Source organism: Cebus imitator, unplaced genomic scaffold, assembly GCF_001604975.1.
Source record: "Cebus imitator isolate Cc_AM_T3 unplaced genomic scaffold, Cebus_imitator-1.0 Scaffold274, whole genome shotgun sequence".
In the NCBI taxonomy this organism is placed as follows: Eukaryota; Metazoa; Chordata; class Mammalia; order Primates; family Cebidae; genus Cebus; species Cebus imitator.
The window spans coordinates 721,466-734,096 of NW_016107589.1; the positions used below are offsets into that span (position 1 = coordinate 721,466).

The following is a 12,631-nucleotide window of genomic DNA, read 5'->3' on the forward strand; positions in this document are numbered from 1 at the left end:
GGGTTTCACCATGTTGACCAGGATGGTCTCGATCTCTTGACCTCGTGATCCACCCACCTCGGCCTCCCAAAGTGCTGGGATTATAGGCTTGAGCCACCGTGCCCGGCCTATTTTTACTTTTTTTAATTGGAATCTCACTTGTCACCCAGGCTGGAGTACAGTGGCACAATCATAGCTCACTGCAGCCTCAGCCTTCTGAGCTCAAGTAATCCTCCCACCTCAGCTTCTGAGTAGCTGGGACTACAGATGTGTGCCACCACACCCAGCTAATTAAAAAAATTTTTTTTAGAGATGAAGTCCCGCTGTGTTGCCTAGGTTGGTCTCAAGCTCCTGGGCTCAAGGAATATTGCTGCCTCAGCCTCCCAAAGTACTGAGATTACAGGTGGTGTGAGTCACCATGCCCAGCCCCAGTCACGTTTTTTTTTTTTTTTTTTGAGACAGAGTCTCATTCTGTCATCCAGGCTGGAGTGGCATAGTCTTGGCTCACTGCAGCCTCCACCTCCTGGGTTCAAGGGATTCTCCCACCTCGGCCTCCTGGGTAGCTGGGATTACAGGCATGCACCACCACACCCAGCTAATTTTTGTATTTTTAGTAGAGACGGGATTTCACCATGTTGGCCAGGCTAGTCTCAAACTCCTGACCTCAGGTGATCTGCCCGCCTCAGCCTTCCAAAGTGCTAGGATTATAAGCACGAGCCACCACGCCTGGCCCCCCATTGCGCTTATAATAAGAATTTGCTAGGTTGTGCTTTGTAACATCCAATTTCCAAATCTCTGGCTTTCAACAACAAAAAATGTATTTCTTGCTCATGTTACACATCTGCTGCAGGATTCTATGGGTTGGCTTTGTCTCTGTTCTACTTGTCTTCTTCACCGGAAGATCCAGGCTGGTAGAGGAGAAAGAGTAGCAGCAGAACCATTTGAGGATTCTTAAAGCTTCTGCTCAGATGTGATTTACATCACTTCAGCTCACAATCCGCAGGCCAGAACAAGTCACATGGCCAAGCCTGCCATCAGTGGGGTGAGGAAGTGTATGCCTCTCACAGGGGGTGTGAAAGTTACATGGCAACAGGTGGGGAAGAATAATCCTCCCATGGAGCGGGAAGCAAATAATTGGAAAAAATAATACAGTTTACCACACTCCTTGTTCTCTGTTTTCTGCTTCTCATCCTAATCACTTTTCTTTCAGAACTTCCTCTGTGGCTTCTCCATGATTCCTCTTGCCTCCCCACACTGTGCGCCGAGCACCATGGTATAAGTGCAATGGTGCTCAGCATATTTGTCTACCTCGCTTATACCATGGTGCTCGACACACAGTATGCTCAACAAATGGTAGCCGTTATTATTATTATAGTTCATTGGTGGAGCCCAGCCTATATGTTATGACCCCACATTTTTCTTGTCTCTGCACAGCTTGCAGCTGGTTAGGAAGAGGCTGTGCTTTTCCTTTTCTCCACAGGGCTTTAAGGTCTGAGCCAGCAGCTTCAGCCCCTCCAGCCTACCCCACCTGGTCCTCAGCATTCTGGTGCTCCCCACCTTGTCTCTAGGTAACTATCAGCTGGATGTCTCTCCCTATGAAGACACAGTGACCAGCAAACCCTGGAAAATGAATCTCAGCAAACTGAACATGCTCAAACCAGGTCTGTAGGGCAACTAGACTTGGGAACGGGAGGCTGCGGTGGGACTCTGAAGGAAGGGTGGCTGGGGAGGGACACAAGTTGGGGGGCTTATAAGGGGAAAGCTTCTAGCCTACCAGGTGACTAAGGAAGACTGTGTCAGGCTGAAAGTGTGAGCCATGGGGCGTGGTCTGGTCTCATAGGAGTCATCAAAGGACAGCAGTTATTAGGGAGGCATTTGAAGAGAGCCCATTAGGGCTCCCTGTTTCCACAAGGTGGGCCCCTACAAAGGGTGTGGTGGGAGTGGCATCAGCCCCAAGAAAAAATGTCCTGAAATGGAGTATTTACTTGCATTCAAGGCAGCTAGGAAAGTAGTCTCTTTGTCCCTGAAGACTAGGAAATTGCTTGTTTTCAACCATTCTAATGGGATGGGCGAGGTATTGGGCAGGAAAAAGAGAGTGACTCTGCACAGGGTGACTCAGGGTGGGGAGCCATCAGTCTGGCAAGAACTGTGATGGATGTTTTTCAGGAAAGTGAGGCTATGAGTTAATTGAGGAAAAACATACACACATGCACTCTCTTTTTGAGAAAGATGTGAGCTTTGCTGTATAGTCAGTATTTTATCATTTGAATTAGAATTTTGAGAAAAAGGCATAGGGATTCATGCATGAAACACTCTTAGTGACAAGATCAGCAAATAACCTGTTACAGTTACTTGATTACTGTGGCTGTTGGAATATTCTGTTAATAGGAATATCACCATAATTTCCCAAGATTCAGAATATGGGGAACAGAGTATGTATACATGAATCAATAAATAAAAGATGGGCAGGTGACATTAAAATGGGTCAGGATAGGTGCAGGCCAAGCCAAATCCAAACCAGAAACCTAAAATAGAGTTTAGTTGCCTCTGTTTTGGCCAGTTCTAAAAGTGCTTTAGAATGTTTGGGCGGAGATGGAGGAGAAAAAACAAAAAAATAGAATGTCGCAGGTACTCTAGGTTATGATTTCTACCATTAGATCTGACTGCATAGCATTGAGGAAAGAGCTATGGTTATTTGAGCTTTCTGGCTGCTTGAATTCTAGGTAAATGGGTTCGATGCATATAGATGATCATGATGATGATTATTATTTTACCTAGTCAAGATAAGGAGTAGGATAGGGAAGGCTTCAGACAGAGGAGAGGGGAAGCCCTGGATTAGGAGTGGCTATATTCAGGAAGGGCCTTCTTTTCCTCCTGGATCCACTACCTTCCTTGTCGAATCAGGGGTTTTCTGGGGTTCTTATGAAGCCTGGGCTGCAGGCATCAGAGGGCCCAGCCGAGTGACTTCATGCCCTTTCCCCTTGCCACCCCGCAGACTCAGACCTCTGCCTCAAGTTCGCCATGCTGTGTACTCTCAATGACAAGTGTGACCGACTGCGCAAGGCCTACGGCGAGGCGTGTTCTGGGCCCCGCTGCCAGCGCCACGTCTGCCTCAAGCAGCTGCTCACCTTCTTCGAGAAGGCCGCCGAGCCCCAGGCGCAGGGCCTGCTGCTGTGCCCCTGTGCCCCTACCGACCGGGGCTGCGGGGAGCGCCGGCGCAACACCATCGCCCCCAGCTGCGCGCTGCCACCAGCGGCCCCCAACTGTCTGGAGCTGCGGCGCCTCTGCTTCTCCGACCCCCTGTGCAGGTGTGGGGTTTGGCAGGGCAGGGTGGGCAGGGATGTGGCACACGCCCCTCCTTCCTGGCCATGTCCCTGTGCTGAGCAGGGTCTTGACCTCCCAGGGAACGGTGGGACCCACTGGCTGCTTCACCAAGTAGCTACCTTGGATATTTTGTGAAACTCTTTTCTCAAAAAGAATATATATTTTTTTCTTTGCTGTAAAACCTCAGGAAATATAAAAATGTATTTTAGAAAAGTATTCAAAATGCTGTCACCTGAAAATAATCTACTATACTTTGGGGAGCACTTCCTTTCAGTCATTTTTCTATCCCGATAACAAAAGTAGACATTCTGGGAACATATGTGTATCTTGCTTTTTTTCTCTTATAGCACAAATCTCATAAGCATTTTTCTGTGGAGGAGTGTGGTAAGACACAGTGGCTTATGCCTGGAATCCCAGCTCTTTGGTAGGCTGAGGTGGGTGGATCATTTGAGGTCAGGAGATCCAGACCAACCTGGCCAACGTGGTGAAACTCCGCCTCTACTTAAAACACAAAAATTAGCCGGGATTGGTGGCGAGTGCCTGTAGTCCCAGCTACTCGGGAGGCTGAGGCAGGGGAATCTCTTGAACCTGGGAGCTGGAGGTTGCAGTGAGCCTAGATTGCACCACTGCACTCCAGCAGCTGGGTGACAGAGCGAGACTCCAGTCTAAAAAAAAAAAAAAAAAAAAAAAAAGACAGTCTCTGAAGTCAGACAGATGTGAATTTAAATTCTGGGTCTTTGTGATCTTGAGCACATCACTTAACCTAAGGTTCCATTTAGTACCCTGTAAATACTGGGATAATAATGAAGACCTCATGGGACTCTGGTGAGAGTTAAATTACACAATTTACATAGAGTGGTGTGGAGTACTGGTATAGAGTAAGTACTCAATAAATGGTATTGCTTATTTTTTCACTTACTGTCCTAAAAGAACTTTTTCTTTTTGAGACAGACACTCTCTGTTGCCCAGGCTGGAGTGCAGTGGTCCGTTCTTGGCTCATTGCAGCCTCTGTTTCCCGGGTTCAAGCGATTCTCCTGCCTCAGCCTCCTGAGTAGCTGGGACCATAGGCACGTGCCACCAGGTCTGACTAACTTTTGTATTTTTAGTAGAGGTGGGGTTTCACTATGTTGGCCAGGCTGGTGTCCAACTCCTGACTTTGTGATCCTCCTGCCTCAGCCTCCCAAACTGGTGGGATTACAGGTGTGAACTAGCACACCTGGCCAAGAACTTGATTTTTAAATGCCTGAATTATATTCCATGTATGGATACCCCACATTTTATTTAACAATTCCTCAATCGCTGGATATTTAGGGGTTTTTTTGTTTTTTGTTTTTTTGAGACAGAGTCTTGCTCTGCTGCCCAGGCTGGGGTGCAGTGGTATCATCTTGGCTCACTGCAGCCCCTGCCTCTTGGGTTCAAGGGATTCTCCTGCCTCAGCCTCCCAAGTAACTAGGATTACAGGCGCCCACCATGTCCAGCTAATTTTTTTTTGTATTTTTAGTAGAGATGGGGTTTTGCTGTGTTGGCCAGGCTGGTCTTGAACTCCTGGCCTCAAGTGATCCACCCACCTCGGCCTCCCAAAGTGCTGGGATTACAGGTGTGAGCCACTGCGCCCAGCCAGGTTGGTTTTTCTTTTTCTTTCTTTCTATTTTTTTGAGACAGAATCTTGCTCTGTCACCTAGGCTGATGGGCAATATCAGCTCACTGCAACCTCCATCTACTGGGTTCAAGCCATTCTCCTGCCTCAGCCTCCTGAGTAGCTGGGACTATAAGTGCATGCCACAATGCCTGGCTAATTTTTATGTTTTTAGTAGAGATGGGGTTTTGCCATGTTGGCCAGGCCAGTGTTGAACTCCTGAGCGCAAGTGATCAGCCCACTTTGGCCTCCCAAAGTGCTAGGATTATAGGCATGAGATGCCATGCTTGGTCAACTCTTATTCTTTTTTTTTTTTTGAGACAGAGTCTCACTCTGTCAGCAGGCTGGAGTGCAGTGGCACAATCTCGGTTCAGTGCAACATTTGTCTCCCAGGTTCAAGTGATTCTCCTGCCTCAGCCTCCCGAGTAGCTGAGACTACAGGTATGCACCTGTGTGGTGACACTCGGCTAATTTTTTTTTGTATTTTTAGTAGAGATGGGGTTTCACTATGTTGGCCACGATGTCGTGATCTCTTGATTTCGTGATCTGCCCACCTTGACCTCCCAAAGTGCTGTGATTACAGGCCTGAGCCACCGTGCCTGGCCTCTTATTCTTTAATCTTTGTCCACAAACATAATTACTACTTACATATACTGCTACTAGTGCTGTTGCCAGATCAAAGGACATGGAAGATTTGTAAGGTATTTGATATATTTGATAAATATTTTCTCCAGGAAATTTGAAATTCTGATCTGGCTTTTCTGTGTCTTCTCAGGACAAAACACTCACAAAATTGAAGTTATCATTCATTCAAGTGACATTTGTTGACAATAACCTTGGTTTGCAACTTCGTTCTCCTACTGAGTTTTTTTGTAACCTTGGGCAAGTTACTTAACCTCTGAGACTACCGTTTTCCTCGTCTGTAAACTATCTCATACTCAGGGCTCTTTATAATCATAATACTGATATTTACTGAGTACTTACTATGGGCTGGTTACTGTTTTAAGTACTTAACATGTATTAACTCATCTAAACTTTACAAGATCCCTAATAAGGTAGATTCTTTTCTTTTCCTTCCTTCTTTCCTCCCTCCCTTCCTTCCTTCATTCCTTCTCTTTCTTTCTCTTTTTTCTCTTTTTCTCTCTCTTTCTTTCCCTCCCTCTCTCCTTTCCTTTCCTTTTTTCCTTCCCTTCCCTCTTTCCTTTCCCTTCCCTTTCCTTTTTCCCTTCCCTTTCCCTCTCTTCTTCCCTTCCCTTCTTCCCTTCTCTTCTTCTCTTCCTTTTTCCCTTCCCTTCCTTTTTCCTTCTCTTCCCTTTTTCCCTTCCCTTCCCTTTTTCCCCTTTTCCCTTCCCTTCTTCCCCTTTTCCCTTTCCTTCTTCCCCTTTTCCCTTCCCTTCTCTTTTTCCCTTCCCTTCCCTTTCTTCTTTCTTGAGATGGAGTCTTGCTGTGTTGCCCAGGGCAGTCTCAAACTCCTGAGCTCAAGTGATTCTCCTACCTCAGCCTCCCAAGTAGCTGGCATTATGGGCATATGCATTCTCTTACTTCATCCTCACAAAAATCCATGAGGTTTTGCTGCTGTCATCTCTATTTGATAGTTGAGGAAACTGAGGTTAAAGAAGCTATCTGAGATCACATAAGTAGGGATTATGGAGACTGAACTCAGAGTGAAATGGTGTGGGGTCTGAGAAATGGTACATTTGATTGTGACAGGGGCACACTTCACAAAGGAAGAGGCCCTGGGCCAAGGCGGAGGAGGATTTGGCACAAGAATGGGCCTGCCAAGCTAAGGGGGTGGTGAGGGAAAAGGCTGCAGGCTGGACCCTCAAGGATGTCTCGTGAAATTTTTCTGGCCAGGTACGGTGGCTCACACCTGTAACACAGCACTTTGGGAGGCTGAGGTGAGTGGATCACCTGAGGTCGGGAGTTTGAGAGTAGCCTGGCCAACATGATGAAATCCTGTCTTTACTAAAAATACAAAATTAGCTGGGTTTGGTGGCACACGTCTGTAGTCTCAGCTACTTGGGAGGCTGAGGCAGGAGAATCACTTGAACCCAGGAGGTAGAGGTTGCAGTGAGCTAAGATTGAGCTATTCCACTCCAGCTTGGGCGAAAGACAGCAAGACTCCATCTCAAAAAAAAAAAAAATAAAGTAGAAATTTCCCTTCTTCCAGATCACGCCTGGTGGATTTCCAGACTCACTGCCATCCCATGGACATCCTAGGAACTTGTGCAACAGAACAGTCCAGATGTCTCCGTGCATACCTGGGGCTGATTGGTGAGGCTGGGGGCATGTGTAGGGAGCCCCGTGTTGGCTAGGCCTGAGGACAAGAATGCTCTGAAGATAAAGGATGTGATCCTGAGATGGGTGGAAGAAGGTGGGAGCTACAGTTCGGGTTAGCCTAGGCCCTGACTACCCTTTTCCTCTTCACTCCACAGGGACTGCCATGACCCCCAACTTTGTCAGCAATGTCAACAGCAGTGTTGCCTTAAGCTGCACCTGCCGAGGCAGTGGCAACCTGCAGGAGGAGTGTGAACAGCTGGAAGGGTTCTTCTCCCACAACCCCTGCCTCAGTGAGTATGCTGAACTTGCTCTCAGGCCCCGGGGTTGAGTCAGCTAGACTCAAGGGAAGAAAAAGGGTCAACTCTGGCCCAGGCTGGTTCCATCCATCTCCACCAGACAGAGCAGCTCCCAGCATAGGCATTCATCTCTGTAGCCTGGGCCTTTCTTCTGTCTCCCACTCTGTGAGAAACCCCCAATGCTGCCTGTTCAACCTGTCTGGAACCCAGGAACATCTCCAGATCAAGAAACAAGCAAGCAGAATGAGAGAGTATCCCACTTCCACCTCCCTCCTACTTTCTCCCCTATAGGCCAGGGTCCCTGTGGCATTCCCTTTGCTCCCTTGGGAGCCTGAGAAATCTCCTGCTCCCATGCCCTTCCAATGAGCCTTCTCTTCTCTCTTCAGCAGAGGCAATTGCAGCTAAGATGCGTTTTCACAGCCAACTCTTCTCTCAGGACTGGACAGACTCTACCTTTGCTGTGGTGACACACCAGGTAGGGCCTCCTCTGTTACACCCCTCAGATCTTTTTTTTTTTTTTTTTGAGATGGAGTCTTGCTCTGTTGCCAGGCTGGAGTGCAGTGGTAAGATCTCTGCTCACTGCAGCCTCTGTCTCCCAGGTTCAGGCAATTCCCCTGCCTCAGCCTCCCGAGTAGCTGGGACTACAGGTGCATGCCATTACACCTGGCTAATTTTTTGTATTTCAGTAGAGATGGGGTTTCGCCATGACCAAATGGTCTTGATCTCCTGACCTCGTGATCCTCCCTCCTCAGCCTCCCAAAGTGCTGGGATTAGAGGCATGAGCCACCACACCCAGCCACACCCCTCAGACCTTTAGTGGGCCAACTGGGGAAAACCGAAACCAGGCAGACAAAGGGATGGGGGCGGGGGACTGATCTCCTCGTTGCCATGAACACTAGAGACTTCTTACGGGTACCTCAGGAGACAGGGAGTACCTCTTGACTGAGGCAGAAGGAAGTGAAGGGGCTAAATAAGATCCCCTGAGCTAATTCTATTCCATTTTTTCCACAGAATAAAAACCCTGCTCTGAGGCCACAGTCCTGGATGCCCTCTCTTTTCTCCTGCACGCTTCCCTTGATTCTGCTCCTGAGCTTATGGTAGCTGGACATCCCCAGGGCCTTCTTCCCCTCCACCACACCCAGATGGACTTGCAGCCCACAGGGGTGAGGAAACGACAGCAGCAGGAAGGAGGTGTAGTGCACAGATGAGGGTACAGGAGAAGCTACGGGTTATGACCTCCAGATCCTTACTGGCCTGGGTCCTCATTCCGTCCACCCATCTCCACTTCTGATTCATGCTGCCCTTCCTTGGTGACCACAGTTTAGCCAATCTTCTGGTGGTGACCAGCTCCACCAAGTCCCTTTCTGAGCCCCTCCCCTTGACTACCAGGATCACCAGAATCCAATAAGTTAGCCATTCTCTATTGCATTCCAGGTTAGGGTTAGGGTAGGCAGGACTGGGTGTTCTGAGGCAGCCTAGAAAGGCATTCTCCACTGTGAGAAAGGCTGGAGCAAGACTTCTGCCCCTTCTTCTCCTCCTCTGAGTGGAGGATGGGAACCTGCTGCTTGCACTGCTGTGTCCCCAGATCCTGCAGAACATCTGGGCATCAGGAACTGGAGCCTATGGGCCTTGCTTTATTCCTATTATTGTCCTAAAGTCCCTCTGGCCTCTTGGATCATGATTAAACCTTTGACTTCAGACTTTGCTCTTTTTCCATTTTCTCAAATTTTGAATTTCTATAGAACTACAGTGTTACAGACAAAAAGCACAGGCCAGGTGATGAGGAGATACAGCAACGCTACCACCAACAGCTATATGACTTCAGGCATGTCTCTTAGCCTCTCTGTGTTCTTGAAATGGAGTTGGAAGAAAAAGTAGCTTATGTGAGACCGTGGACCTAGGATTTGTCCCAGCTCCGGCCGTTTGTCAGATATTGCCTGGGATCTGCCACAGCAGCTGAGATGGTGACCTTTAGTCAACCACACCATTTACTGAACACGGGCTTGGGTTATTGGGCTGCTCTAGATCATAATGGGGGCCAGAGGAAAAGAGAGATTGGTTCTTTTTTTTTTTTTTTTTGAGATGGAGTCTCGATCTGTTGCCCAGTCTGGAGTTCAGTGGTGCAGTCTTGGCTCACTGCAACCTCTGCCTCCTGGGTTCAAGCAATTCTCCTGCCTCAGCCTCCTGAGTAGCTGGGATTACAGGCATATACCACCAAACCTGGCTAATTTGTATATTTTTAGTAGAGATGGGGTTACAGGTGCCTACCACCACGCCTGGCTAATTTTTGCATTTTTTAGTGAAGACAGGGTTTCAGTTTCACCATGTTGGCCAGGCTGGTCTTGAACTCCTGACTTCAGGTAATCTGCCCGCCTCAGCCTCCCAAAGTGCTGGGATTACAGGCATAAACTACCACACCTGGTGCAGAGGTTGTTCTTTTTTTTTTCTTTCAGATGGAGTCTTGCTTTGTCGCCCAGGCTGGAGTGCAGTGGTGCGATCTCGGCTCACTACAACCTCTGCCTCCTGGGTTCAAGCGATTCTCCTGCCCCAGCCTCCCAAGTGGCTGGGATTACAGGCATGCGCCACCACGTTCAGCTATCTTTTGTATTTTTTTTCTTTTTGCTCCAATCTACCTTAGCAGAAGTATTTTTTTTTTTAATTAAAAAAAAAAATAGAGACAAAGTTTCGCCATGTTGGTGAGGCTGGTCTTGAACTCCTGAACTCGTGATCCGGCCACCTGGGCCTCCCAAAGTGCTGGGATTACAGGCATGAGCCACCGCGCCTGGCCTGATTTTTTAATTTTTAGTAGAGATGGGGTTTCACCATGTTGGTCAGGCTGGTCTCGAACTCTTGACCTCGTGATCTGACCACCTTGGCCTCCCAAAGTGTTAGGATTACAGGCGTGAGCCACTGCACCTGGCCCAAGATTGTTCTTGACCTCAGGGAATTTGTGATCCTTTTGGGATAAGGACACACTCACCCATGCAAAGTGTAATAGTTGGAAGAATCTATTTATAGAGCTCTGGACATTTGTCTATTAATTTATTCACTCACTCAATAAGCATCTGATGAGTGCTGACTCTGAAGACACTATTTTGTATGCAAGAGATTCCGAAGTAAAATGACCCTCAGATCCTATTTTCAAACCTTTAACACCAGAGCAGGGAAGCAGACAACAGTCCATAAGAGCAGTGCAGTGTGACAAGTGATATATAATAATTATGATAATCCTTTTTTTTTTTTGAGACAGAATCTCACTCTGTCACCCAGGCTGGAGTATAGTGGCATCATCTTGGCTCACTTCAGCCTCTGTCTCCTAGGTTCAAGCAATTCTCCTGCCTCAGCCTCCCAAGTAGCTGGGATTACAGGCTCATGCCACCACAGCAGGCTAATTTTTTGTTTTTAGTGGAGACAGGGTTTCATCATGTTGGCCAGGCTGGTCTCAAACTCCTGACCTCAGGGTGATTCACCCACCTCGGCCTCCCCAAAGTGCTGGGATTGCAGGTATGAGCTGCTGCACCCAGCCCTAATTATGATAATCCTCATTTATGGAGTCCCTACTGTGTGCCAAGTACTACTGTGCACTAACTGTGTGCAAATACATGCATTAATTCATTTAATCCTCCAGCAACGTTTGAGTTTGTTAGTTGTTAGTCACAAGCTATTATGTATGTAACCTTGGGCTTAACCTCACTGGGCCTCACTATCCATATCTGTAACATGAAAAACCATGGCACCCACTTTGTGAGAAGTGAGATAATCCATGAATCCATGTAAAAGCATTGTGGCTAGCACACAGTATGTGTTTTTTTTTTTTTTTTTTGAGTCGGAGTTTCGCTCTTGTTACCCAGGCTGGAGTGCAATGGCACGATCTCGGCTCACCGCAACCTCCGCCTCCTGGGTTCAAGCAATTCTCCTGCCTCAGCCTCCTGAGTAGCTGGGACTACAAGCATGCGCCACCATGCCCAGCTAATTTTTTGTAGTTTTAGTAGAGACGGGGTTTCACCATATTGACCAGGATGGTCTCCATCTCTTGACCTCGTGATCCACCCGCCTCGGCCTCCCAAAGTGCTGGGATTACAGGCTTGAGCCACCGCGCCCGACCGGTGTTTTTCTTTTTTTTTTTTTTTTTTAGAGAATTTGGACATTACAGACAATTCTAAAGAAAAAAGCAAAATCTTTAAAATCCCATTCTCAAATGTCCTGACCATTCCCTGCATATCTGTGACCTTGAGAATCTATGGGTATGTGTAATGTTCATAAGCGGGGTCACACACTGGAAAGCAAAGTGCAAGTCACAGACATCATTCAGCACCCATGAGTAGAGTTGAGCTGTAGCATTCTATTTATCAGCTACATGACATGAATTTATTTGAAAGCATATTCATACATGCACAGTTTATTTAATCAGTTCTGTGTTGATAGATATTTGATTGTCTTCCCATTCTTTTCTGAGCCAAGTTTAAGGCAGTGAGGGAGGTGACCGTGTGTAGGATGTACACAAAGCTGCCAGAGTGGTGGATGGAATCAGTCTCTCTCTATACATTCTTGTATGCCTGTGGCCTACCCAGCCCCAGGAAATGCTGAGCCAGGCTGCCTCCCTGAAAACTCCAGTGGGACACTGAGTTGGCCTTCCTTCTTCCTTCTTCCCCTCCCAGGAAGATCTCTGAGCAGTCAAGGCCTCTCTATTTGCCCTGGCTCCATTAACCTGGGGCTAGGGGTATGAATGGTACAGTCATTTCTTGCTAAGTACTTGAATTAGACTAATAGGTCATGTATGCTTTTCTCTGAAGAAGGTCCAAATTTCTGGTAAACAACCAGACAACTCTCCCAGCCCAGGGCCCAGAGCCAAGGTCCTGAATTGGTGTGCAGTGGCTGGACTGAAGCTTTTAATGGTGTCATGGCTGTCTGGGATGGTTAATGTCATTAGACTAGCTTCTGGTCAACAAGGTGGTTAGGGCTTCTGGCAGTAGTGGTAAATGGAGAGGGCTAAATTACAGGTTTCTCCATGATTGGGATGCAGCAGACTATCTCCTAATCAACTATCTCCCAATTCACCCATTCATTCATTCATTCATTCATTCAACAAACTTTTTTTTTTTTTTTTTTTTTTTTT

The 12,631-nt window shown here is 47.5% G+C and overlaps 1 protein-coding gene across 1 annotated transcript in view; it reads left to right on the forward strand.

Annotated features, from left to right (window-relative positions):
• GFRA3 (GDNF family receptor alpha 3) overlaps positions 1-9,215 on the forward strand; it is a 23,835-nt gene extending 14,620 nt beyond the window's left edge. The window contains exons 3-8 of the mRNA XM_017500940.2: positions 1,548-1,640; positions 2,975-3,287; positions 7,110-7,213; positions 7,375-7,509; positions 7,902-7,990; positions 8,527-9,215. Of these exons, the coding sequence (XP_017356429.1) occupies positions 1,548-1,640; positions 2,975-3,287; positions 7,110-7,213; positions 7,375-7,509; positions 7,902-7,990; positions 8,527-8,616 (824 nt within the window). The 3' untranslated portion in view covers positions 8,617-9,215. The remainder of the gene's footprint in view (positions 1-1,547; positions 1,641-2,974; positions 3,288-7,109; positions 7,214-7,374; positions 7,510-7,901; positions 7,991-8,526) is intronic.
• Positions 9,216-12,631: the final 3,416 nt, after the last annotated feature.